Source organism: Myxocyprinus asiaticus, chromosome 50 (genome assembly GCF_019703515.2).
Source record: "Myxocyprinus asiaticus isolate MX2 ecotype Aquarium Trade chromosome 50, UBuf_Myxa_2, whole genome shotgun sequence".
NCBI lineage: Eukaryota > Metazoa > Chordata > Actinopteri > Cypriniformes > Catostomidae > Myxocyprinus > Myxocyprinus asiaticus.
Genome location: NC_059393.1, coordinates 606,709 through 634,531, shown reverse-complemented (window position 1 = coordinate 634,531; position 27,823 = coordinate 606,709). Strand labels below are relative to the sequence as shown.

At 41.3% G+C, this 27,823-nt stretch overlaps 1 protein-coding gene across 3 annotated transcripts in view; it reads right to left on the bottom strand.

Moving 5' to 3' along the window:
- LOC127438705 (inositol hexakisphosphate kinase 1-like) overlaps window positions 1-27,823 on the bottom strand; it is a 123,704-nt gene that overhangs the window by 69,096 nt on the left and 26,785 nt on the right. Inside the window, exon 2 of one of the 3 annotated variants that reach the window (XM_051694506.1) lies at window positions 26,590-26,728. The exons of 1 other annotated variant lie outside the window; for it this stretch is intronic. In XM_051694506.1, the coding sequence (XP_051550466.1) occupies window positions 26,590-26,622 (33 nt within the window). In that variant the 5' untranslated portion in view covers window positions 26,623-26,728. Of the gene's footprint in view, window positions 1-21,897; window positions 22,155-26,589; window positions 26,729-27,823 lie in introns of those variants that run through there. One more of the 3 variants, XM_051694505.1, reaches the window with a different exon arrangement.

The following is a 27,823-nucleotide window of genomic DNA, read 5'->3' as shown; positions in this document are numbered from 1 at the left end:
TTGGATAAATTGGATAAACACTAACAGCAGTCAAAGTTTAAATTTCCTTCTCTGTAAATTACAAATAGAATTGGGCTGTCACTGAAAAATAAACTAACTTTAGTATGAAATTAGAATTAGGAAATTTGCACCCTAAACTTCTTAATAGAACTACTAAAGTAACAATTAAACTAAACTTTAAAAGGTAAAACATAAACAAACTGTCTTGAAACAAATTAGGCGGAATCCATCACTGCCGACCACAGCAAATGGCCTCATGTCCTTTGTCATAAAAACGCCTATGCATCTGGTTATTTCTTGTGCTCTTGCACATGAATGCAACAACGGGGCTGTAAAGCTACTTTGCAAAGATGTCTGGCCTTTGATCACTCTCTTTGCCATATGCTGCTCACGGAGATTGTCGTTGTGGTGACGTTGCACATGCAGCATCATACTGGCCGTATTGGAAGATGTGTACTTTATAGGTCTTTTACAGTATTTACATTCCATTCTTGTTTTATCTGTAATCTTTTGGTCGAACAGTCATGTAACAGGAAAACCAAAATGTTGCCATACGTCCGACTTAAGAGGATGGGGCATCCTCTATGTTCACGTCAGTTTCAGCCGCACTCATTATTCAACACCTTTCTGGCAGCAGCTGCTAGTGTGCTATGAAGCGACTCTGTTCACGCTGCACGTCGTGCGTATAGGAGAGAACAGACAAAAAATTTAAAAATAGAACCAGTCATTTTTTTAAACCTGAAACACAATATATTGTTACACCCCTAGTTATCGGTATCGGTAAAATCCACTATCGGTCAACCTCTAGTTGCGACGCTTTCAGCGTGGAAGTAATGAATCATGTTCTATCAGTTGTTGCATCATCTCATTGATTTATGAAACATAAGGCATCAAACTATAGCAGAATATGTTCTAGTCTATTATTTTCTAATTGTTTTGAAAATGCTTTGAAACTTTTACACAATCTTGGCATTTTGTTGATCCATTTGTTATAAATACATGTGCAGGGTCGTTAAAGGCCCAAGGTATGTTATAATGTTTGGCGAAACACCCCTGCATTTAATTTTAAGGGTTAAATGTGAACTGCTCAAGTTCTAACTCGGGCAGTCTGAGTTTTGGTCTTCATGTGTGGTTCTTGGCCAGCCCTCCGTACACATGGTTGGCACAGCAGGTTTGTCCAGGCATGGCACAATGATGACATAATTTCCCTTGTTCTGTGTCAGTGTCCCTCTCATCCAAGAGGAATTTCAGTAACGGCATTATCAGAGTCACACTCCTTCCATTAAAAGACATGTGACATGACGTCACATTATCACCATCACAACAGGCACATGTTCTGCTCTTGCCCACACATGTACTGCACATAAAACACACCATTGTAATTATTGTAAAGATGTGTGTCTTTCAGCTACTGTCAGCTCTTCACACACATGATGTTTTAGCATGCCATTTGACATGATTCACTCCATGTATGGGATTCGCTTCAGTGCCGAGTTTCCACTCCAAAGTATCACTCCTGTAAGTCACGTTCAGATACATTCCTGAGAAGCTGACATCACACATGACTTTTAAACATGAACACACCCTCACCCCACACACACTAACCATGATAATATTGAGCACATTAATATCTGCCCAACTACCTGAAACTGCAATTTCCACAGAGGAAAAATAAGCATCCAAGATTCACAATATTTTGTTATGTATGATGCATCCCAAAGTTCAAGTCACCACTGTGACAAACTAATGTTTGCAAGTTCATGTGAAGAAGAATCTTTCTGAGATGGTAATGAGTGTAAGTTTATAAGAGATCAGTGTGTGGAGAGCCACAGGAAATGAGATCCAGTACATAAAAGAAAGCAGGCGTCAGGGAGTCCCCCGAGTTCACTGGACTCTGGACCCGCTCCAGTCTGAGGTGCTGGGTGGCTCACTTTCTTTCAGCCAATGACACAACAGGATGGCGACTTCATGCGCTGAGATTGAAACAAGACACTCTGAGTACTATGTTCTGATAACCCCACTTGGAAAAACAAGTGCGCACAAGGATGAAGGGGTCATTCAGGACGAGAGGGGCTGATGTGCACTTTCTCTAATTACTATACAAGACCATGACCAGAAATTAATGTACACAAACACACTGGCTGCATCACACAACTGCCTTGCTGCCAGTCAGTCAATAGCCCCTATAACAAAGAGATCCTGGGATTAATCCCGGGAAAAGTAGTTCTGGCAACTGTTCTGGGACTGCAAAATTTGTTAATTTACACTGCAAGAGCTTTCCCGTAATCTGCGCTCGCATTCACACACATCCCGGGTCAATCCTGTAAAGAAAAAAGTGACATTGCGGTGTGTTGTCTAATGTACAGCATCTTGAGTTTACTGATAACTGTATCTTTTCTTAAGAGAAGCCCGCTCTTTCATATTCTTGTAAACAAATAAACTGTGTACGGTACAACTAAACTGACATTTAATTCCGTCTTCTGCACAGATGGCAAGTATCTCCCTGTATGAGATTTGCATGATAGCCAATTATATGGATTTTATTCCAAGAGTTAGGCCTACTTTTATAAATAGCTCATAAGATAATTTTCGTTTGTTCATTGTTAATTGTTTTTGTGTTATTGGCTGCTGTCTACCAACTGAAATACCTCCCAAGGACATAAAAGATTGAAGCTGAAAGTGACAGGCTAATAAATAAATAAAATTCACGGTATCAAGGTGCTTTGCAATATTATTAATATTAAATAATAGAAAAAATTAAATAAAAAAACTAATAATTTTCAGTTGTACTGCCCTGCAACAGTTAAGTTGTGCATTCGATTTAGTAATCTTGTTTGTAATTGAGATTGATTCTAAACAGGCCTACCTTACAAAAAATAAAGAAAACTAACTAGTTTACACCAACAAGGTAAAACGTCCTGGTTACTTGCGTAACCCCCGTTCCCTGATGGAGGGAACGAGACGTTGTGTCGATGTAGTGACACTAGGGGTCACTCTTGGGAGCCCGAGACACCTCTGGTCTTTGATAAAAGGCAATGAAAATTGGTGAGTGGTATTTGCATGCCACTGCCCCAGACATACGGGTATAAAAGGAGCTGATATGCAACCACTCATTCAGGTTTTATGCTGAGGAGCCAAGACAAGGTCCGGCCATTTCAGCGGGTAGTTCAGCATTGTGGCAGGAGGGACACAACATCTCGTTCCCTCCATCAGGGAACGGAGGTTACGCAAGTAACCAAGACGTTCCCTATCTGTCACTCACTCGATGTTGTGTCGATGTAGTGACACTAGGGGTCCCTATACGAAATGCCACAACTGGCTGAACTGTGTTACGTGAACTGACGGTGTGTGACGGGCAGACCACTGTGTGCCTCATAGCCAGCACACTAGGCCGACACGTAACCTCCCCCAACATAGTTACGAGTGTCGAACGGCCCTTTGGGGACAAGTCGACTATCCAAAAGATAGAGACAGGCTAACCCAGTCGTGGCCTCTTTTCCCCTTCTTTTTTCCACTCCCTAAAAAAGAAGGGGGATTATCCGACTGGGCCACCAGGTCTAGTCGGGGGGTGTCCCTCCCAAGGGGAGGACACCGCGGAGACCACACCTCGCCCAAAGAGAGGGGGGGATATTTAAGTGGAAAATATGTCACATGGTTTTGCCGACCATGTGGAGAGTCTCATGGTAGATCCTATCCAACGGGGGAGGAGTTACTACAAACATGGAGACTGGGGCAGAGGGGCTCTGCCGAGGGAAAACGCAGTTTGCCAACAGGGAAACGAATTAGCGGAAGATATACATCGCATGGGGTTACCTTACAGGGAACCGCCACATGCGGAGCACCTCTCCAGAACAGGGCTCTTAGTTAGCACGTGTACTGGGCCAGCAGCGAGTCTCTCCAAAAACTCGACTGCCACAGGGCTCGGAGGAAGTCAACCAGGAAACAGTTTGTGAACACTACTGGGAATTAATGGTGCACGTCTTCAGCTCAGAGGAGGTGAAAGGCACTATGTGCAAGCGATACACCTGGCCGGCTATCCCGGGCTTATCCGCTTGTATTGCGTGCCACTACCTGGGATGAAACCCACTTGTAGAACCTTGCAAAGGTGTTAGGTGTTGCCCAGCCTGCTGCTCTGCAAATGTCTGTTAGAGAGGCACCCCTGGCCAGGGCCCAGGAGGCCACTATACCCCTGGTAGAATGGGCTCGTAGCCCTACCGGGGGTGGCACGTCCTGGGCGTGATATGCTAGCTATGGCATCAATCAGCCAGTGGGCGATCTTCTGCTTGAGACAGCGCTTCCTTTCCGCTGTGCACCAAAGCAGACAAAGAGCTGCTCAGAGATCCTAAAGCGGCTTGTCCAGAGGCACCGCAGGCCTTGGCCGTCAGAGACGACGTAAACCTACAGGCCTTGGACGGGGGCTTTGGGCACCCGCGCCAGGTGGCGACACTCTGCAGGCATAGGTGCACTGCGAGCGCCTTTATCCACCCGGGGATTGCTGAATAGCCCTTGGCCACCCCACCATCGAGGGTAGTGAGGGCAGGGAAGATGAAAAGATCGGGACCGGGCAGTAAAAAGTGCCTCCCACGACCTTGTCATGCACTTCCAGGAAGAAAGGAACGGGGGCGGGGCGTGGCTTTGAGCGGCACCGTAAGCCCAAGAACCAATCATCGAGCCGCGAGGGTTCAGGGAAGAGTGGAGGGTTCCACTCTAGCCCGATGCATGTCGTCATCTCCACGTTAGCCTGTGACCGGGCGACCGCACCCGAAGGGAGGAGCCCAGCTGAGGCTTCCGCGTCTGACTGGACGAGCCCGTTCTCCAATGCTGCGCTCGAGAGCTCATCACTTTCGCGGGCTCCGAGAGGTCGAACTCGCTGTGAGACGAGCCGGCTGACTCATCCGGAAGCCTGATCGGGGCAGACGAGCATGCTGGGGAATGGAAGGTCCGTGGGGTGATACCCAACGGAGGCGGTCCCATTGGGGTCCCAAAATCGCCCCCAGTGCTAGCCGCGCTGGCCTCATACCCGTTGATAAAAGGACCGAGGCGGGGAGCCTCTGAGGTGGCTTGCTTTCTTACGAAGGCAAGCCGCGACCACACTGTTGCCATGGACATGTCCCATCCACGAACGCTGTCGCCGCGTGAGCAGTGCCCAGACACGAAAGACAGTGATCGTGATCATCAGAAGGCGAGAGATAACGAGCGCAACCAGGAATAACACACAAGGAAAGGCATCTTTAAAAAGACACGTCTTTAAAAAGACGTTCCGTGTGTGCCGCTCTTTTAGAGAAATATACTCTTTTAGAGAAATATACTCTTTTAGAAAAATATACTCTTATTTCTGCCGAAGCACCCAGGGGCATCCTCTGCAGGGCACCAGTGCAGAGGAGGGAGAAGCCGCTGAAATGCGCCATCAGATCCAGCAGAGGTGAATGAACAGTTGTGGGAATTCAGCTCAGAGAGCATGACTGTTCGGCTACGAAGAGAAAATCTGAATGAGTGGTTGCATACCAGCTCCATTTATACCCGTACGTCCGGGGGAGTGGCATGCAAATACCACTCGCCAATATTCATTGGCCTTTTATCAAAGATCAGAGGTGTCTCGGGCTCTCAAGAGTGACCCCTAGTGTCACTACATCGACACAACGTCAAGTGAGTGACAGATAGGGAACTATGCTTTTTTTTTTTTTCAGACATTAGCATTCATTACAATAAAAAATGCTTAGGCTATTCATTTGCCATTAATTTGTTGGTGTTCTTCTTTTTTCTTTTCTTTTTCTTTTTGCACTAGGGCTGCCATTTTTTCCTGTGTGCCTTAATCACTTTTTAAACTTTCAAATAAACCATATTAGTTATATACACATTGTATGCTAACTGTTGCGCAGCAATTAAGCATTGAGAAGAATCGAGGCATATGTGATCTTTTCGATCAAAATTTCTACAAACTGTGAGATTGAAAATAAAAGCTATATTTGGGAAAAACACAAAAATATATTATTTGAAACCTAATGTTTTGTATGTTTTGTAAATTCTGTATCGTTATGTTCTTGTCATTTTAGGGTTAATAAAATAAATGTATGAACAAACAGTACGCCTGTCGTAAGGTTGCAAGTGCTATGGCGAGCTAGTCTACCTAAAAAGCTACATTAGGTAATTAAAAAACTGGTAAAATTGTACTGTATCTCGTTGTGTTTCTTATGTAAGGGGGTCTATAATTAATTAGCCTATACCTACCACATTTTCACTTACATTCGTCTTCACAAATTCTGTAGAATATTTTTCACTGATTGATTGTACTTCAGGTTTGGAGTGTTTCCTGCATGACACTGCACTTTTTTTCATCACAATTTACAAACTTGGTAACCATCATTAACATTTTTAAATACCCAAAGTATTCCTACATTACGGACTTCAACCGCACCATTAATAATCGAGAAATCAAGTTCAAGCTCCGACATTCAGTGTGCTGCACTCTGAATGAAAAATTAATGTATTTCATCACGTCAGGTTGGTGAACTGATGTAGCAGATTTTTTTTTTTTTTTTTTTTACTGATATTTACAATGGAAACATTCATTTCTTTACTTGTATATTAAAAAAAAAAAAACATCAGAACAAATCGGTACACTGTGAAACTGTTGAATCTCTATTCTGCACAAAAACTTTCTCCTTCGCATGATAAATTCGTCATAACTATGACACACACCCTTCACGGTATCGGCTTTGCTTTTGTTCACACAGACACGTCCCGGGATTGATCCCAGCAATGTTACTAGGGTCTGATCCCGAGATCAAATTTTCTGCATTCTGGCACCGGCTTGCGTTCTTCACAGGTAGCTTTTTGTTTATGAGAGTACCTCCTAAGAACACTGGTTTCAGACAGCCCTTATAGGTATTGCAACATGTCTAATGATCTAAATCAAATTCAAGTGAGTTTTAGTCATAAACAAGCAATGAACCCATTTATGTTACCTAAAAAAAATGACCAGATAAAGTAATCTTACTAGACAAGATGTGCCGCAAATGCAAATGTTTAATTGTAGGAGCCAATGGATTCCAAGCAATTGACTAATACATGGCCAGAGCGAGCATCTCCAGTATTTCCAGAAGAGAACAATAGGAAAAGAATGTCCATGTTTAAGTTTATTGGGATATACTGATGGCATATACTGCACAGATGAATATTCTAATGGCTGTGGATCATGTAAACGTTTCACAGCATAAAAGCCTAAACCATAATATATGGACCATATTCATAATATGAATAATTATTGATATCTGTAACTGTATCATGCCGCTTTAGAAGACATTAATTTAACCGCTGGAGTCGTATGGATGATGTTTATGCTGACTGTTTGTGATTTTTGGAGCTTCAAAAGTCAGATCACCATCCACTTGCATTTTAAGGACCTACTGAGCTAAGATATTTCACTAATTTTCTTCAAATGTGTTCTGCTGAAGAAAGAAAATCATACACATCTGGGATATAATGAGATGGAGTAAATAATGAGAGAATTTTCATTTTTGGGTGAACTATCCCTTTTAATATCAAAAGTCCTACACAAAAAACAATTGCTGGGTCTGTAGGATAAAGACCTTGATGTCCTTGATTAAAGCTTGATTTATTAAATAATGTTAAAAAATAAATAAAATAAATTAAGTATTTAAAAAAAAAGAAGCTATTTTTATTATATTTATTTTTATTAACATAAAAAAATTAAGGCTTTTACTAGTAAAAACAAAATTATTGATATAAAAAAATAAGCATTCTTGTAGTTAATTCCATTGCTGATATCAAGAACTTGCATTGTAACTAGTGGAAATGTAATTATAGATATCTATAATTCATACCCTTCACATGGTTTAAAGTCAATTACATATGCAATTATGTATTTCCATTACATATAGCCTAACTTAAAGATGACACCAAATTAAAATAAAGTAAAAACAGAACATCTTGAAAAGCATGGCTGAATACTGAATGAAAGCTTAGATGCATCTTGCTGGAAAACTGCTCAGACCGCACAAAGGTGCGTCATTAGGAGAAGCACTTAAAGAACTAGAGAGGAAGTTCATTTATCAATGTTGCTGAGTAAAGCTAGTGCTGATCAATACTTGTATACCATATTAAAGGATGCTTTGCTAAGTCACTGTGTCAAAAATACTCAATAAATGACCAAGATTGAAGCTATTTGATATTCAAATACACAACAATACAAAATCCCCTTGAAGTAATCAGTAGACCAACAGAGTGAACTACCACGCTCAACACCAGTATTACCATAAAACACAATGGAATAATGTACAGATTTTGCTGTTTCGGAAGGAAATTGGTACTTTAATTCACCAAAGTGGCATTCAACTGATCACAATGTATAGTCAGGACATTACTGATGTAAAAAACAGCACCATCACTATTTGAAAAAAGTCATTTTTGATCAAATCTAGACAGGCCCCATTTCCAGCAGCCATCACTCCAACACCTTATCCTTGAGTAATCATGCTAAATTGCTAATTTGGTACAAGAAAATCACTTGCCATTATATCAAACACAGTTGAAAGCTATTTGGTTCGTTAAATGAAGCTTAACGTTGTCTTTGTTTTTGAGTTGCCACAGTATGCAATAGACTGGCATGTCTTAAGGTCAATATTAGGTCAAAAATGGCAAAAACGAAACAGCTTTCTCTAGAAACTCATCAGTCAATCATTGTTTTGAGGAATGAAGGCAACACAATGCTTGAAATTGTCAAAAAACTGAAGATTTCATACAAAGATGTACACTACAGTCTTCAAAGACAAACGACAACTGGCTCTAACAGGACAGAAAGAGATGTGGAAGGCCAGATGTACAACTAAACAAGAGGATAAGTACATCAGAGTCTCTAGTTTGAGAAATAGATGCCGCACATGTCCTCAGCTGACAGCTTCATTGAATTCTACCCGCTCAACACCAGTTTCATGTACAACAGTAAAGAGAAGACTCAGGGGTGCAGGCCTTATGGGATGAATTGCAAAGAAAAGCCACTTTTGAAACAGAAAAACAAAAAGAAAATGTTAAGAGTGGGCAAAGAAACACAGACATTAGACAACAGATAATTGGAAAAGAGTGTTAAGGATCTTAACCCCATTGAGCATTTGTGGGATCAGCTAGACTGTAAGGTGCGTGAGAAGTGCCCGACAAGACAAGCCACATCTATGTCTAGTGCTACAGGAAGTGTGGGGTGAAATGTCATGAGTATCTGGACAAACTGACAGCTAGAATGCCAAGGATCTGCAAAGCTGTCATTGCTGCACGTGGAGGATGTTTTGATGAGAACTCTTTGAAGCAGTTTAAGAAGTTCTGAACATTTTTTTCAAATTGTAATAGTAAATTTTCACGTTATTAATGTCCTGACTATACTTTGTGATCAGTTGAATGCCACTTTGGTGAATAAAAGTACCAATTTATTTCTGTAAGAGCAAAATCTGTACATTATTCCAAACTTTTGGCCACCAGTGTAGAACAATGCTGTAAGGGACATTAGGGTGAGAGACCCCATTTATTCCAAACGTTAGCACTCCCCCACTCCCCCCACGCTCTAGGGATGACAATTACAAGCCTGATATGTTAGTATGTATGCATGTATCGAGCTTTGTCTTCTGAGATTTGCCATCTCAACTGGCTTCTCGTACATAACCTAATGCATCTGCTAGCCAGATTGCCAATCAAAACATTTGCAGCATAGAAAGGGTGTCTATTAAAGATATAAATAGAAACATCAATAATCATGAAGTCTCATCCTGCAATTAAACTCAGTTTAGACTCACATCACCAACCCAATCTCATGAAAATTCATTTAGTATGATTTCGTTCGATTTCGTTCGTATAAATTCGTACGATTTCATCACGTGCAAATGCCTGGATGTCTAATACGCCTTGAGTTCCGCGCATGAAGCATTAAGGACATGCTTGTTAATATAATGCCCTTACCCAAACCCCTTATCTAAACCTAACTGATCAGTAGTGTGTAAACATGATAGGAAGCTGTTGTGTGTGACAGAAGCAAGTAATTGTCACGTATTAGATGGAAACGACGTCCAGCGACATCATTGTCTGTGGTGAAAGTCGTACGACTACGAATTCATACGAGTGCAGTCGTACGATATCATACGAATTAGCCAAATTCAGAAAAGTCATACGAATCCTTACGATTTCGCATGAGTGTGTGTTGCACATCACAGATCCTCAACCCCTGATGGGTAGTGTCATTGAGAATGACCCTAGTTGTTGCGTTTTTAGTTTTCACATAAATAAAGTGGTTCATCTGATTCCTGAACAAATGAGTCTTATGAGCCGGCTTTTTAAAATCTACAGCATGAAACAGCACACCCAGTGTAGTCCGAATCCCTCATGAAAAAATCTTAAGAGCAATTAATAACCCATTAATAACCTAGACTGTGAAAATATTTGTATACTTCTCATAATAACATAAAATATTTTTTGCTATTGCTTTGGCAAAGCATCTCAGTCAGTGGTGTTCTTCAGCTTAGAAGCCTCACCCTTTTTCCTCCAAACATAACGATGGTCATTATACCAAACAGTTAAATTTTTATTTTATTAGACCAGAGGACATTTCTCCAAAAAGTAAGATCTTTGTCCCCATGTGCACTTATAAACTGTAGTCTGGCTTTTTTATGGCGGTTTTGGAGCAGTGGCATCTTCCTTGCTGAGCAGCCTTTCAGGTTATGTCGATATAGGACTCATTTTACTGTGGATATAGATACTTGTCTACCTGTTTCCTCCAGCATCTTCACAAGGTCCTTTGCTGTTGTTCTGGGATTGATTTGCACTTTTCACACCAAACTAACCACACAGGGACTTGGTGCTCTCGCACCTCAGCCGATTAGGGCTTCGGGTCAACTGGGAAAAGAGCAAGCTCCTCCCGGTTCAGAGCATCTCTTTTCTCAGTTTGGAGTTGGACTCAGTCTCTTTGACAGCACGCCTCACGAATGAGCGCGCACAGTCGGTGCTGGCCTGTTTGAAGGCGTTCAAAGAGAAAACAGCGGTTCCACTGAAACTCTTTCAGAGGCTCCTGGGGCATATGGCATCCTCAGTGGTGGCCACCCCGCTCGGGTTGATGCATATGAGACCGCGTCAGCACTGACTTCAGACTCGAGTCCCGAGATGGGCATGGCGCCGTGGGACACATCGCGTGGTCATCACGCCGGTCTGTCACCGTTTCTTCAGCCCTTGGACCGACCTCTCATTTCTACGGGCAGGTGTTCCCCTAGAGCAGGTCTCCAGGCATGTCGTGGTCATGACAGATGCCTCCAAAACGGGCTGGGGCGCTGTTTGCAACGGGCACGCAGCTGCCGGCTTATGGACGGGCCTGCGGCTGCGGCAACTACCTCGAGTTGTTGGCAATTCTGCTCGCCCTGCGGAGGTTCCGGCCGTTGATCCAGGGCAAGCACGTGCTAGTTAGGACAGACAACACGGCAACGGTAGCATATGTCAACCACCAAGGCGGTCTGCGCTTTCGCTGTATGTCACAACTCGCCCACCGTCTCCTCCTCTGGAGTCAGCAGCACTTCAAGTCACTGCGAGCCACTCATATCCCGGGCGACCTCAACTGTACAGCGGACGTGCTGTCACAGCAGGTTACCCTCAGAGGAGAGTGGAGACTCCACCCTCAGGTGGTCCAGCTGATTTGGAGTTGATTTGGACAGACACAGGTAGACCTGTTCGCCTCCCAAGAATCCTCCCACTGCCCGCTCTGGTATGCCCTGACCAAGGCACCTCTCGGCATAGACGCGCTGGCACACAGCTGGCCTCCTGGCCTACGCAAATATGCATTTCCGCCAGTGAGCCTACTTGCACAGACTCTGTGCAAGGTCAGGGAGGACGAGGAGCAGGTCGTCCTGGTAGCACCCTACTGGTCCACCCAGACATGGTTCTCGGACCTCACGCTCCTCGCGACAGCCCCCCCCAGCGAATTCCCCTGAGGAAGGACCTTCTTTCTCAGGGATGGGGCACCATCTGGCACCCGCGACCAGACCTCTGGAATCTCCATGTCTGGCCCCTGGACGGGACGCGGAAGACCTAAGCGGTCTACCACTCGCGGTGGTAGACACGATCACTCAGGCTAGGGTCCCCTCTACGAGGCGCCTGTATGCCTTTAAGTGGCGTCTATTCGCTAAGTGGTGTTCTTCCCGATGGGAAGACCCCCAGAGATGCGCAGTTGGATCGGTGGTTTCCTTCCCTGCAGGAGAGGTTGGAAGGGCAGCTGTCCCCTTCCACCTTGAAGGTGTACGTTGCTGCTATAGCAGCACACCATGACACAGTGGACAGTAAGTCCTTAGGGAAGCACGACCTGATCATCAGGTTCCTGAGAAGCGCCAGGAGGCTGAACCCCTCCAGACCGCGCCTTGTTCCCTCATGGGACCTCTCTGTAGTTCTTCAGGGTCTACAGAGAGCCCCTTTTGAGCCTTTGCAGTCAGCTGAGCTTAAGGCACTCTCCTTGAAGACTGCCCTCCTGACTGCGCTCACTTCCATCAAGAGGGTAGGAGACCTGCAAGCGTTCTCTGTCAGCGAAACGTGCCTGGAGTTCGGTCCGGGCTACTCTCACGTGATCTTGAGACCCCGACCGGGCTATGTGCCCAAGGTTCCCATGACCCCTTTTAGGGACCAGGTGGTGAACCTGCGAGCGCTGCCCCAGGAGGAGGCAGACCCAGCCCTGTCGTTGCTGTGTCCGGTGCGTGCTTTACGCATCTATTTGGATTGCACGCAGAGCTTTAGGATCTCTGAGCAGCTCTTTGTCTGCTTTGGTGCACAGCGGAAAGGAAGCGCTGTCTCCAAGCAAAGGATCGCCCACTGGCTCATTGACGCCATAGCTATGGCATATCATGCCCAGGACATGCCGCCCCGAGTAGGGCTACGAGCCCACTCTACCAGGGGTATAGCGGCCTCCTGGGCCCTGGCCAGGGGTGCCTCTCTAACAGACATTTGCAGAGCAGCAGGCTGGGCAACACCCAACACCTTTGCAAGGTTCTACAACCTCCGGGTAGAACCGGTTTCGTCCCAGGTAGTGGCACACAATACGGGATAGCCGGCCGGGTGTATCGCTTGCACATAGCGCCTTTCACCTCCTCTGAGCTGAAGATGTGCGCCATTAATTCCCAGTAGTGTTCACAAACTATGTTCCCTGGTTGACTTCCTCCGAGCCCTGTGGCAGTCGAGTTTTTGGAAAGACTCACTGCCGGCCCAGTACACGTGCTAACTAAGAGCCCTGTTCTGGGGTAGGTGCTCCGCATGTGGCGGTTCCCTGTAAGGTAACCCCATGCGATGTATATATTCCGCTAATTCGTTTCCCTGTTGGCAAACTGCGTCTTCCTTGGGCAGAGCCCCCTCTGCCACAGTCTCCATGTTTGTAGCAACTCCTCCCCCGTTGGATAGGATCTACCATGAGACTCTCCACATGGTCGGCAAGACCATGTGACGTATTTCTACTTAAATATCCCCCCTCTCTTTGGGCGAGGTGTGGTCTCCCAAAGACCTGGCGGCCCAGTCGGATAACCCCCCTTCTTTTTTAGGGAGTGGAAAAAAAGAAGGGGAAAAGAAGGCACGACTGGGTTAGCCTGTCTCTATCTTTTGGGTAGTCGACTTGTCCCCAAAGGGCCGTTCGACACTCATAACTATGTTGGGGGAGGTTACGTGTCGGCCTGGTGCACTGGCTACAAGGCACACAGTTGTCTGCCCGTCACACACCGCCAGTTCACATAACACAGTTCAGCCAGTTGCGGCGTTTTGTATAGGGACCCCTAGTGTCACTACATCGACACAACATCGAGTGAGTGACAGATAGGGAATATCCTGGTTACTTGCATAACCTCTGTTCCCTGATGGAGGGAACGAGATGTTGTGTTCCTCCTGCCACAACGCTGAACTACCCGCTGAAATGAATGGTTGCATACCAGCTCCTTTTATACGCGTATGTCCAGGGGAGTGCATGCAAATACCACTCGCCAATTTTTGTTGGCCTTTTATCAAAGACCAGAGGCGTTTCGGGCTCCAAGAGTGACCCCTAGTGTCACTACATCGACACAATGTATCATTCCCTCCATCAGGGAACGGAGGTTACGCAAGTAACCAGGACGATTTTCAGCATCTGAGGAGCAAGTTCAACACAAGTAAACACTTTTGCTTAATTTCTTTGATGGCTCACAGGGCTCGACATTAACGTTTGTCCGGGACAAGTGGATTTTTGAAGGGGCAAGTGAAAGAGAATTTTACTTGCCCGACCCGACAATCAGACTGATTAAAACGTCAATAACAAAAAAATAACCAACTATATTTGTGATAGCTTATGCCTGTGTCACTTATTAGAAGGTTAATATTCTTATTCTGCTGCTGAAAGTAATCAAGAGCACATCATTTTATAATTCACAAGCGATCTAGTAACAGCTGCGTCCTGTTTGATTGACAGGCGGTGTGTGTGTGTGTGTGTGTGTGTGCTGAACATGCATGTGTGTTCCGAAAATGCTTGCGCTAATACGTGCCTGAACGGTCAAATACATTTCAAAATTCTGCCAAAATGCCCGTCTTAGTAAGGTATTCATGTAAACACAGAGAGTGATGTCTAAAGTGGAGAAAAAGCGGATTTGTATTAAAATGTCGGATTTGTATGTAAAAATTTAAGCTAAGAGACTTGCTGCTGTCTAGTGTGTCATTATAATAATCAAACAACCAGAACAAGAAAACGAGAAAACACTCACTGCTCTTAACTGAATAACTTCAGTAGATTTAAAAAGTGTTAATATATTATAATCATAAAGTGAAGACCAGTAGTAGTTTTATGTTGCATTTCATTCTGAATGTTTACTTGAATACTTGATAGCCTACTGCTGTTAAAAACTTTTAAAGCTGTTAAAAAAAAGCACTGAATTTTCTTAATTTGTATTTTTTGTTCTATTTTTTTAAATCTATTTCTATTCATTGCTGTTTTTTATTGTTATTTTATCACTGACTAAGAACTTGAAACCATTCTTCCGTAATGAACATATTAGTTAGTGTTATTATTTGTTGTGGTTTTGAAGCTGGTATTGAGAATCGTCAAATTTAACTACCGACAACTGAAATGTTGGTATTGTGATAATGTATAGCCTTTATTGTACATGGTAGATCTTGCTGCAATAACATGATGAAAAAGTAGACCTCATTCCATAGAACTATGAGCACCCCTCCATGACGGCAATGGAGGCTTTCCTTTATTTGACTACCATACGTGACATAAAATAAATATTATATGACAGTAGTATCCTCCCCTACCCAGTGCAGTTTACATTTCTGTCGCAGAGAATTGAGTTGATTGCATAGGTGCACTATTAGGTTGGGCATTGGTCTAATTTTAGGAAACATACAACAGAAACTTAAAATGTCCTTTTTTCTCTCCAGACAAGTAACTTTTTTACTCTGACAAGTGAATGACCAATTGACTTGTCTGGAGGACAAACACATGACAATGCTTAATGTCGAGCCCTGGCTCAAATGTATGCTCTAGTCGATTTTGTGTTTGGACCATTTGTGAACATGCTTTGTGGGTGTGACTTTTTTGCCGTGTCATCACCATTCATATCTATACAACCAGTGTGTTTATGATTAAATTACTACTAGAGCATAAAATTGTTTACATGAGCACAAAGTTCTTCATAGATCTAGCCTCTTAATTTTGTGCACCAGATTGTTGCATTTAACTTTCAAATGTACAAAATTTTCTACAGTCTCACAAATTCCTGTGGGAAACACTGGTATCTATAGTGTGAAACATACAGAACGCCCAGCATCATCCGATTCCCGAACTAATGACTCTTATGAGCCAGTTCTTTTGCATCTACAGTGTGTAACATACTGTACAACTGTAATAGAGCGCAACCAGTGGATTCCTGAACGAATTACTCTAATTAGCCGGTTCTTTTGAATATATAATGCAAAACATCCAGTGCAACCAGTGTAGTCCAATTCCTAAACGAATTACTCTAAAGAGCAGAGGTTTTAAAAAAAAAAATAATAATTTATCTACAGCGCAACTATCAATGCAACCAATGTGGTCCGATTCCTAACGAATTACTCTAGAAGCCAGCATGGTTCTATTGAATCTACACCACCACCAGTGTAGTCTGGTTCCCGAACAAATTACTCCAATCAGTCAGTTCTTTTGAATCTAAAATGCCACCAGTGTAGTCTGATTCCTGAACGAATGACTCTAATAAGCTGGTTCTTTTGAATCTACAGTACAAAACATACAGCGTGACCAGTGTTGTCTGATTCCCAAACAATTGACTCTTATTACTGGATTCCACACTGCCACCAATGTAGTCAGATTCCCAAACAAATTAATCTAATAAGCCAGTTCTTTTAAATCTACATTGCGAAACATACAGCGCAACCAGTGTAGTCTGATTCCTGGACAAATGACTTTTATGAGTTGGTTCTTTTGAATCTACACTACTACCAGTGAGTGCAGTCTAATTCTGCAACGAATGACTTTTGTGAGTTGTTTTTTTTTTTTTTTTTAATACAGTGCAACACAAACAGTGTAGTCTGATTCCAAAACAAATGAGTCTTTTGATTAGTTTCTTTGAATGTACACCACCACCAGTGGAGTCAGATTCCTAAACTAATTAATTTTATGAGTTGTTTTTTTTTTTAATCTACAGCACAAAATAAACAGCATTAACAATGTTTGGGATGCGTAAAATTACGTATTTTCAAAATCAACTAGCTGGTGGGTTGTCTAAACAACTAGTCGACAAGAAGCCCTGTATAATAACGTTGCTTTAGCATTCCTCAGATTGTGTTTCATAGAGGACGTTTACACAGGACACGTTCCTGTGTGCAAAAACAGCTGGAAAGAGCACAAAAGAATGAAACAGAAAGTGCAAGAGATGAGTGTACACAAGACAAATAAGAGGCCTTGAAAACATCTGACCTTCAAGTAAAAACACCTTTTGCAAGAGCATCCTGCTGGTGGGAAACAGTGTATGTGGAAGACGTTCTCTTTCTAAGGCTGATACATTTACAGTATTTCTCAGGATACACACACTGAACTGCCATCTGATTATATAGTGCTGGGAGGAACCCCACCATAAGTCTGTTAACACATCCTGTGATGTCTTCCTCATGGCACAGTGATCTGTACACACTTGAGGTGGATCGATAACGGATTTTGCCAATACCGGCAACTGATTAACGATAAACGATCAATCGGCCAATAGTTTTAAAGATCGATTTATAGAATGTAAACCAAAAATTCTTAGTCTTTACTTACTATGACGTAAATAAGGACATAGATGCTACAACAGTCCAAAATGAATAAAATCCCAGATGCAGTTTACTGTGCAACCAAAATCCCAATAATAATAATAAAAAAATAAATAAAAAAGATTTGGTGCATAATGAGGGACTTTTAACTATAAACAAGCCTGAAATGCCCATGGGACTCTTAGTTTGAAATGATGGAGTCTTGGCTCCGTTACAATGCTCTATATTAAAGCATATACAAAGTTAAGATTATTATAGCCTATATATTCACCAGATGAATGGCTTTGTGTGTGTATATATATACTGTATATATATCACCAGATGAGGTTTAGTGAGGAATAAGGTTTATTATTATTCATAAGGTATGCAGTTGGAGACACAATGAAAAAAAACTATGAGCATAGATTTTTGCAGATAACGATAGTTCCAAAAAGCAATGCAGTTTTGCGTTCTCTCACAATAGGTTAACGTCATACTTCGCAATTTCTTTTATGCTGCCTTGCAATAGCTTGCATTCCCTTGCAATAATTTTTCATTTAATGATAAGTTTTGCATTCCCTTGCAATAAGTTTTGTGTCCCCTCACAATAATTTGTGTTCCCTCACAATAAGTTTTGTGTTCCCTCGCAATAGTTTGCATTCATATTCATATTTCAATATGTAATTACCCTTCCTGTCCTGTTACGGGCTCCACAGTAATGCGTCTGGATGTTGCTGGGTTTTTTTTTTTTTGGTTTTTTTTTTCGTTTCTTTGTACTTATTATTTTCAATAGTGATTCTCATTAGATTCTCACAGTAGTACACTAAAATACTTAGAATGAAAATCACTATTAAGCCAGAACAAAAAATGAAGTATAAATAATTATATTATTATTGTTATATAAAATGTGTTTTTACATATATTTTCTTTTTATCATATACAACATTTTACATAATTTTTTTTTTCACATTGTAGTAATGAGAATCAGATTTTTTCACACTATGGAAATATGAGAATTTGGAGGCATATTAATTGCCTTGAATGCAAAAACAAATCTTAATGGTCTAAAAACAGGCTAAATTTTCTGCAAAATATAATTTCTTGGTGAAATGTTTTGTGAGATTTCTCCAAACATATTCAAACACAATCCCAGACAAAGTGCATTGGTTCATGAAGTAAAATCACATTAATGTGAATGTAAAGGACTACAGGGCTGAAGACAGAAGTATGACCAGAGAATTCAACCATTTTCTCACATGGGACCCACTCATATATGACTCACTGTTCTGCATCACGCCCATGACGACAGTAAAGTACCGTGGAGGGGGGAGGTGCCATGCCTGAACGGCAGCTCAGATGAAGACCTTGTTGTGTGTTTGAATCCCTCAGGAGGGGAGGATGGGTTTGACAGCACAAATATTCTCAACAAAATGCCCTAGTTAAATGAACATCAGTGGGTTGGGTTGGCATTTTCTCATCCCAGCGCTCCACACATGGTTCACATCACTTCGAGCAGGTCGCAGATGCTGATTTCCACATAAACACACCAATTAAGGGAGTGATAGCCACCCAGAACAGAAATGCATCACATCTGATATCAGTTTAGGGATCATTTCATCAGGGCAGGGAATGCATTGTCCGAACTTTGGCTCACAGAACTCAGGAATACATGGGAATAAGCACATGGGATGTTATTTTGGGTTACAATGTCCAAAACATTGCTTATGTTTTTGTTGTGCATTCGTGTAATGGAACAATGTGGGGTTGTGGACAATTGTTTTACCTATTTGACGTTTATTTCCCCAAGAAAGAGCAAAGTTTATGATGATTTCTACACTATTATTTAAAAATGGATCCTTAATGGTGAGTTTGCAGTCTGAATTGAGTGTGATGAGATAAAAAGACTGGCTACCAAAAAATAGTAATACAATGACATCCAGTACAACACGTCTTTTCAATTGTTGAATTGTCTTCGCTAGCAGCAAAAAATGCAAACAAACATACAGTACCGTACAGCGCCACCAATGAAGAACGAATCACAAATAAATGACTCTCGTGAGCTGTTTAAATAAAAATTATAAATCACTTAAAAAGACTCACAAACTCAAATAATTATTTGTTTGAATCAGTTCAAAAACGAATTACTTACTGATTGATCTTACATGCTTTAAGAATAATCTGTGTAAAATAATGCATGTAGCCTAAACATCCTCAATAATAAAACAAATAATGCATTTTCAGGTGATTATGGTTGAGCTGGCTGTCGAGTGGGTGCATGAAAATGGAAAGTACATCTTGGGAGGGCTATTTATTTATTTATTTATTTTTTTCACAATAACAGCTTTAAAGGGGCTTCCAATGTCAAGCCTCGGATGATCTGCCAAACATTATTTAGAAAGAGTCGGTGTTACAAACAACATTAATCTGCCCTTAAGTTTTTCAAATGTAAATAAGATTTGCTCGTCTGTATGTCAGTACACTAGTATCAGCTTTAGTGGCTATTTCAGTGGTTGAGCTCAGCGCTTATATTTTATCTGTATTACATAAAATCGCATGTTTTTACAGGCCTACAACATAAATGTATGACACTGAAGGTTCATGGATGAGTGTTTATGGGAAGGTTAGTAATAAGCTGGTTTGCGATAGTAAACAGCGTTAATCCTTGATTTAAGAAAATGACATCATTACTCACAGAAATAGTCAATCTTGATATCAAAAAAGAAATTTCAACAAGTAAAAAATATAATAACTGATTTTCTGCAACTCCTTTATTACTAGTAAAATTTCACAATAATGCAAGAATGCAAAACTTATTATGAGGGAAAGCAAACTATTGTGAAGGAATGCAAAACATATTATGAGGGAACACAGAACCTATCACAAGGAAACATAAAACGTATTGTGAGGGAACGCAAACTTTTTGCGAGGGATCGAAAGCTATTGCGTGGCAACGCATTAACTTATTGTGAGGGAACAAAAAACTGCATGAGGGAATGCAAAACTGCACGAGGGAACGCACAACTTGTTGCGGGGGAATGCAAACATATTGTGAGGGAAAATATACCATTATGAAGGAACTAGTTACAAAACATATTGCGAGGGAATGCAAACTATTGTGAAGGAACGCAAAACGTATTATGAGGGAACGCAAAACTTATCGCGAGGGAAAAAAACTATTGCATGGCAAGGCATTAACTTTTTGTGAGGAAACGCAAAACTGCATGATGGAACGCAAAACTTATTGTGAGGGAACACAAACTATTGCAAGGGAACACAAAACGAATTGCGAGGGAGCGCAAAATTTATAATGAGGTAATACAAAACTTGTTGTGGGGAATGCAAACTTATTGTGAGGGAACATATACTATTATGAGGGAACTAGTTACAAAACTTAATGGCGAGGGAATACAAAACTTATTGTGAGGGAACACAAACTATTGCAAAAGAAAGCAAAACTAACTTTTATTAAAATAAAGCATGCTTCTTTGATGACATGAAATGGGAATAAAAGAGTAGGACTGGAAAAAAAAAAAAACTATTGCCTGTCCTGATGTCCTCTACAGATCAAATAAAATATATTTTCCCCCAAACAATTACTGTGATAGTCTATGTTTCTTATGCACCAAAACAAATATACAAATAATGTGGTCACAATACCAACTTCCACCCTAATTCACGTAATGGAAAACTGCGATTCTTATTAAACTATTTTGCAATATTTCATTTATGCTCCCATGAAGAATAATTCTGTTCCCTTTTTCCTTCATTTTTATTGTCAGGAGAATATATCATATGACACACTGATATGCAGATAAATTAATGAATTCACATTTGATAATACTGTTAAAAATAGAAAACATGGGCTAGCCTATTGGCACATTAAAAGAAAGCTCAGGCTCAGAGTCTTGACCGTTTTTGGAGGTTACATTTGTTTGAATATGCTGCCTAATAATGCATGCCACGTTTGGACCAAGTGCGCTGGGGAAATCCCAGTAAATGTAGTAGAGGGAACCCCCCACTATCACAACGCAATTCGGCGGCAGGTGCAAGTAAAAGTTAAGGAAACAAATACAGCAGCAACTGTGGAACATTTGGAAGTAAAGTGAAGCAACGAAGAACAAAATCTTCCAAAGCCTTCCTCAGACGTCATGTTCATGTTTTACACATTGCAGGGATCATTGTCTCGCTTCATTTGGTTTAAGCAGGCCCAATACAGTACAATGTGACAAAAGCAATAATGTTTTGTCATCTTCATTACACGTAAAAAGCAGCTTGTTCATGGAAAAGCTACACTATTCTAAAAATAAGTGAACTACTCTCACACTATAAACTTTATCATGTAAACAAGAATGCTGCCGCCCAGTTCGACTGTACCGCAGATAACTGTACCTTTTATAACAAAATCATGGTGACAAACTAAAGATTCAACACCATGTGTAAATTATATACAGTATAAAACCAATCACCAACAATGATCTTACAGTACACAGTGTCAGTACAGCACAAAACGGAATGAAAAGCAACAATTGAGACTCAACTGCAGCAGAGATGCCTGATTACACCTGATCTCACATGTGTATCACTACATGAAAACATACTAATTTATTATAGTTCAGCTTGTCCACTTACTGAATGTTGGACTAGATCCCACGGGAAAAAGCTTTCCCAAACAGAGAATGCAGTCGTTTCTAGATAGGATCCAGTTCTGCCTGTGCATTTACATCTGATTTGCATGCATCATGTGTTGATGGATCCGGATGCGCCGCAACCCGATGTTTAACACATATTAGTTTTCTTTAAAAAATACACAATGGTAGTTTAGTGTCAATGCCTGGACAAAAAAAATAAATAATTATGTCTGGTGGACGAAAGCATTTTGGCACAATAATAGTGGGAGTGTTGTAGGATGAGAGAATGGAGACCGAGACAGAATAACAGGGCTAGACAGACACCAGGAAAGACAGGTGACCCCACTAAGCCTCTTTCAATGGTGACTGTGATGTTTGCAGGCAGGGTTGGGTAGATTAGAGCTCTACAGCAACTGCTCCATACACCGCATTAAGGGTCTAATTTTAGCCGCCATCACTCTAGGACTGGATTGTGTGGACAAAGTATGAATCGGGGTGCCATCAAAGGCAGGAAAGATTATCATGGAGCTAAAGGAGGAATGAGCGGACAGATCCACTCAAGCTGAATTTTTGTAGTGTTCACACTATAGCATGTGTCCTAGCTCTGATTGGGAAATATGATGGTTCTGCTAACTACAGAAAATGCATGATCAGAATCAGAATTAGCTTTAATGCAAAGTATTCTTACACACACAAGGATTTTGTCATGGTGACAGAAGCTTCCAGTGCAAGAGAATGCAATGTACATACATACATACAAACATATCCATCTAAACATATATACATATAGGTAAAAAAAACAACAACAAAAAAACACTCCAATCAGTGCAGTCAAAGCAGGCTTGTAGTTCCAGCACTGCTTCATAGGTCCATCTTTTTACAGTCTTTACTACAGGTTTAGCTGATTTTAGTTTCTGCCTGTAGGTCGGAAGATAATAAACCAGACAGTGATCAGAGAGCTGCACGTGAGACAGAGCGATATGCATCCTTTATTGTTGTGTAGCAGTGATCCAGTGTATTTCTGTCTCTGGTGGGGCATGTAATGTGCTGTCTGTATTTGGGCAGTTCATGTGAGAGATTTGAGACTTTTTTTTTTTTTCCTCCCCTTTTCTCCCCCATTTGGAATGCCCAATTCCTCATGGTGGCGTAGTGAATCAATCCGCGCATCTTATCACATGGCTTGTTGAGAGCTTTACCATGGAGACATAGCGCACGTGGAGGCTTCACGCTATTCCCCGCAGCATCCACGCACAACTCACCATGCGCCCCACCGAGAGCGAGAACCACATTATAGTGACCACGAGGAGGTTACCCCATGTGACTCTACCCTCCCTAGCAACCGGGCCATTTTGGTTGCTTAGGAGACCTGGCTGGAGTCACTCAGCACACCCTGGATTCGAACTTGTGACTCCTAGGTTGGTAGTCAGCGTCTTTACTAGCTGAGCTACCCAGGCCCCCCAGAGATTTAGGCTTACAGTTTATGAAGAGCACCTCTAAATTAGGACAGCACATCTTCTTCAGAGTTGTTACATCTGTACACCAAAATTCATTGACATAAAAACACATTCCACCACCTCTCGTTTTCCCCGTTAACTCCGCGGTGTGATCCGCTCTGAACAGCTGGAAGCCCGGCTGATGTAACGTGCTGTCCTGAATTGTTTCACTCAGCCAGGTTTCTGTGAAGCACAATGCAGCAGAATTTGCAAAGTCCTTATTTTTGCGGGTGAGGAGAATTAATTCGTCCATTTTGTTAGGAAGATTCACTAGATGGATGCTTGGCAGCGTGGTTCGAAAGCTGCGTTGTCGGAGTTTGACCAGTGCACTGGCTCGCTTCCAGTTTGCATCTTTTAGCGCGCTTGTACAGCATCGCAGCTTCTCCAACTAAAAACAGAACGTCAGAATAATCAAAAACCGGTAAAAGATTGTCTGCCGTGTGATGCCGAATATTCAGCAGCTCGTCTCTGATAAAACTGATCGGATATACATTACTAAACACAGGACAAACAAACAAAAACAACAAAAGAACTGGAGAGCTCCATAACGAGGCGGCCATCCGCGGCGCCATCTTAGATATGGTAATGTAGTATATGAAACCACAGTCACTATTTGCAAGGATGTGACTTTGAAAATTGATCACAAATGGTTTCATAACTCAAGAGGGGTTTCCAGATCAGTATATCTAGTATCTCTAGGGCTGTGCAATTAGGGTAATTAAGCCCCTGTACCCTTTAAGCCCACTTTCAACTTTGAAGTGAAATGAAATAAAAAGAAACTAATTCCTTTAGTTATATACAGTGTTGTATAAAGTATCCATTTGTCATACTTGAGTACAAGTAAAGATACCATCATGGAAATTGACTCAAGTAAAAGTTAAAGTAGCTCATGAGAAAACAACTTAAGTAAAAGTATTAAAGTAACTGATATTAAATGTACTTAAGTATCAGAATTAAAAGTAAAATGCATAAATTATGGAACAGTTAATTAAACCCATGGCAACTTATTTGATTGGTGGTGCTCATCATTTACTCACCCTCATGCATCTCAGATCTGCAGAAATACAAAGATTTTTAGAAGAATATTTCAGCTCTATAGGTCAATTCAATGCAAGTGAATGGTGGCCAGACATTTCAAGCTACAAAAAGCACATTATGGGAGCATAAAGTTATCCATACTACTACAGTGGTTAAATCCATGTCCTCTGAAGTGATTCAGTTGGTTTTGGGTGAAAACAAACAAAACTGTAACTAATTTTCACTGTATATCTTGCCATTGCAATCTTTAGGCACGATCATGATTTCAAGCTCCATGCATACACAGAGCCCTAGATGGCGCTACAGGAAGTGTAATCGAGCTTGAAATCCTGATCACCAAGAAGACTGCTAATGTGAAAATTTATAGTTGAAAAAGGAGTTATATTTTGGTCTATTCTCACTCAAAACCAACTGGATCCATTCAGAAGACATTGGTGAAACCACTGAAGTCTTATGGATTACTCTTATGCAGCATTTATGTGCTTTTTGAAGTTTTAAAGGTCTAGCCACCATTCACTTACATTGAATTGACCTACATAACAGCGATATTCTTCTGAAAAAATTTTTTGTTTGTGTTCTGCAGAAAAAAATGAAAGTCATAGACATCTTGGATCGAATGAGTGCGAGTAAATTATGAGAATTTTCATTTTTAAATGAACTATCACTTTAATGGTGCATTCAAGTCACATCAGAATGATCATATTTATGGGATTATGGAGCCAATAAGCGACCACCCAGAACACCCTGGCAACTGCATAGCAATGTGCTGAAACACAGTTAAAACAACTTAACAGCATAGCAACAACCTGACAACTACCTAGAACACCCTGTCAACTGCAAAACAATGTGCTAAAAACACAGAAAACAACTTAGCAACAGCATAGTAACAACCTGGCAACCACATACTGTAGCAATGCGACAAAACACAGCAGAGATCACCTTGACAACTGCATTGCATGCCCTAGCAACCATCCAGAAATCCCCAGTTACCACATACTGTAGCAAAATGTGCTACAAAGCAAATATAACACTTTAGCAACCACCAGAAAACTAGTTTTGCTTAGGCAAAGACCATTCACATCTTCATAAAATATAAAAAAGAAATATTGTTGGACATTTTCATGAGTGCTGGTAATTATTCATACATATCATACCTTGTTTAAATGTAAAATGTAAACGCATGTGATTGACTTTTATATGAACAGGTCTCCTGAAAAGGCGGGAGACTGATCGCACATAACTTCATTATTTCACAGCTTTCACAATGTTTAAGCCTAAACTTATCAAATTAATTAGTCGAAAAAAGAAAAAGAAAAATTAACTCACATGAGCAGTTTCTTGTCTTCCCCAGAGGAGACAGACGACGGAACACGTAATCTGACGCGTGCTTCACTTGTGATTTTGATTCAGATTCGTGATTCACATAATGAATCATTCAGACCACTTTTTGAATCTTTTTGTTCAGTTCAAAGGAATCAAATTTTAAAGATTAGACTCAAATGATTCTTTCAACATATCACATATCACTATCGCCGATCTGCATGCATTTTTGCTTGTACAGCTGTTGTTGTTTTTTTGCGGTGTTCAGTCGCAAAAGTAACGAAACAGTCTCCAGAAATTTATCAGAGTAAAAGTATCAATTTTCTCTTCAAAATGTAGTGCAGTGAAAGTAAAAGTCCAAAGAAATATTTATACTCAAGTAAAGTACAAATATTAAAAAACTGTACTTAAGTACAGTAACGAAGTATTTGTACTTCGTTACTATACACCTCTGTGTATGTATATATATATATATATATATATATATATATATATATATATATATATATATATAGGTTGAAGTCATTCAAACTCATTTTTTAACCACTCCACAGATTTCACATTTGCAAACTATAGTTTTGGCAAGTCATTTAGGACATCTACTTTGTGCATGACATGAGTAATTTTTCCGACAACTGTTTACAGATAGATAGTTTCACTTTTAATTGACTATATCACAATTCCAGTGGGTCAGAAGTTTACATACACTAAGTTAACTGTGCCTTTCAGCAGCTTGGAAAATTCCAGAAAATGATGTCAAGCCTTTAGACAATTGCCAATTAGATTCTGATAGTAGGTGTACTGAATTGGAGGTGTATATGTGGAAGTATTTTAAGGCCTACCTTCAAAATCAGTGCCTCTTTGTTTGACATCATGGGAAAAGAAATCAGCCAAGACCTCAGAAAAAAACAATCGTGGACCTCCACAAGTCTGGTTCATCCTTGGGAGCAATTTCCAAACACCTGAAGGTACCATGTTCATCTGTACAAACAATAATACGCAAGTATAAACGCCATGGGACCATGCAGCCATCATACCACTCAGGAAGGAGATGCATTCTGTGTCCAAGAGATGAATGTACTTTGGTGGGAAAAGTGTAAATCAATCCCAGAACAACAGCAAAGGACCTTGTGAAGATGCTGGAGGAAACAGGTAGACAAGTATCTATATCCACAGTAAAACAAGTCCTATATCGACATAACCTGAAATGCTGCTCAGCAAGGAAGATGCCACTGCTCCAAAACCGCCATAAAAAAGCCAGACTACAGTTTGCAAGTGCACATGGGGACAAAGATCTTACTTTTTGGACAACTGTCCTCTGGACTGATGAAACAAAAATTGAACTGTTTGGCTATTATGACCATCGTTATGTTTGGAGGAAAAAGGGTGAGGCTTGCAGGCCGAAGTCAGTTATTCTGTATATAAACTCAGCAAAAAAAGAAACGTCCTCTCACTTTCAACTGCTTTTATTTTCAGCAAACTTAACATGTGTAAATATTTGTATGAACATAAAAAGATTCAACAATTAAGACATAAACTGAACAAGTTTCACAGACATGTGACTAGCAGAAATGGAGTAATGTGTCCCTGAACAAAGGGTCAAAATCAAAAGTAACAGTCAGTATCTGGTGTGGCCACCAGCTGCATTAAGTACTGCAGTGCATCTCCTCATCATGGACTGCACCAGATTTGCCAGTTCTTGCTGTGAGATGTTACCCCACTCTTCCACCAAGGCACTTGCAAGTTCCCGGACATTTCTGGGGGGAATGGCCCTAGCCCTCACCCTCCGATCCAACAGGTCCCAGACGTGCTCAATGGGATTGAGATCCGGGCTCTTCGCTGGCCATGGCAGAACACTGACATTCCTGTCTTGCAGGAAATCAAGCACAGAACGAGCAGTATGGCTGGTGGCATTGTCATGCTGGAGGGTCATGTCAGGATGAGCCTGCAGGAAGGGTACCACATGAGGGAGGAGGATGTCTTCCCTGTAACGCACAGTGTTGAGATTGCCTGCAATGACAACAAGCTCAGTCCGATGATGCTGTGACACATCGCCCCAGACCATGACGGACCCTC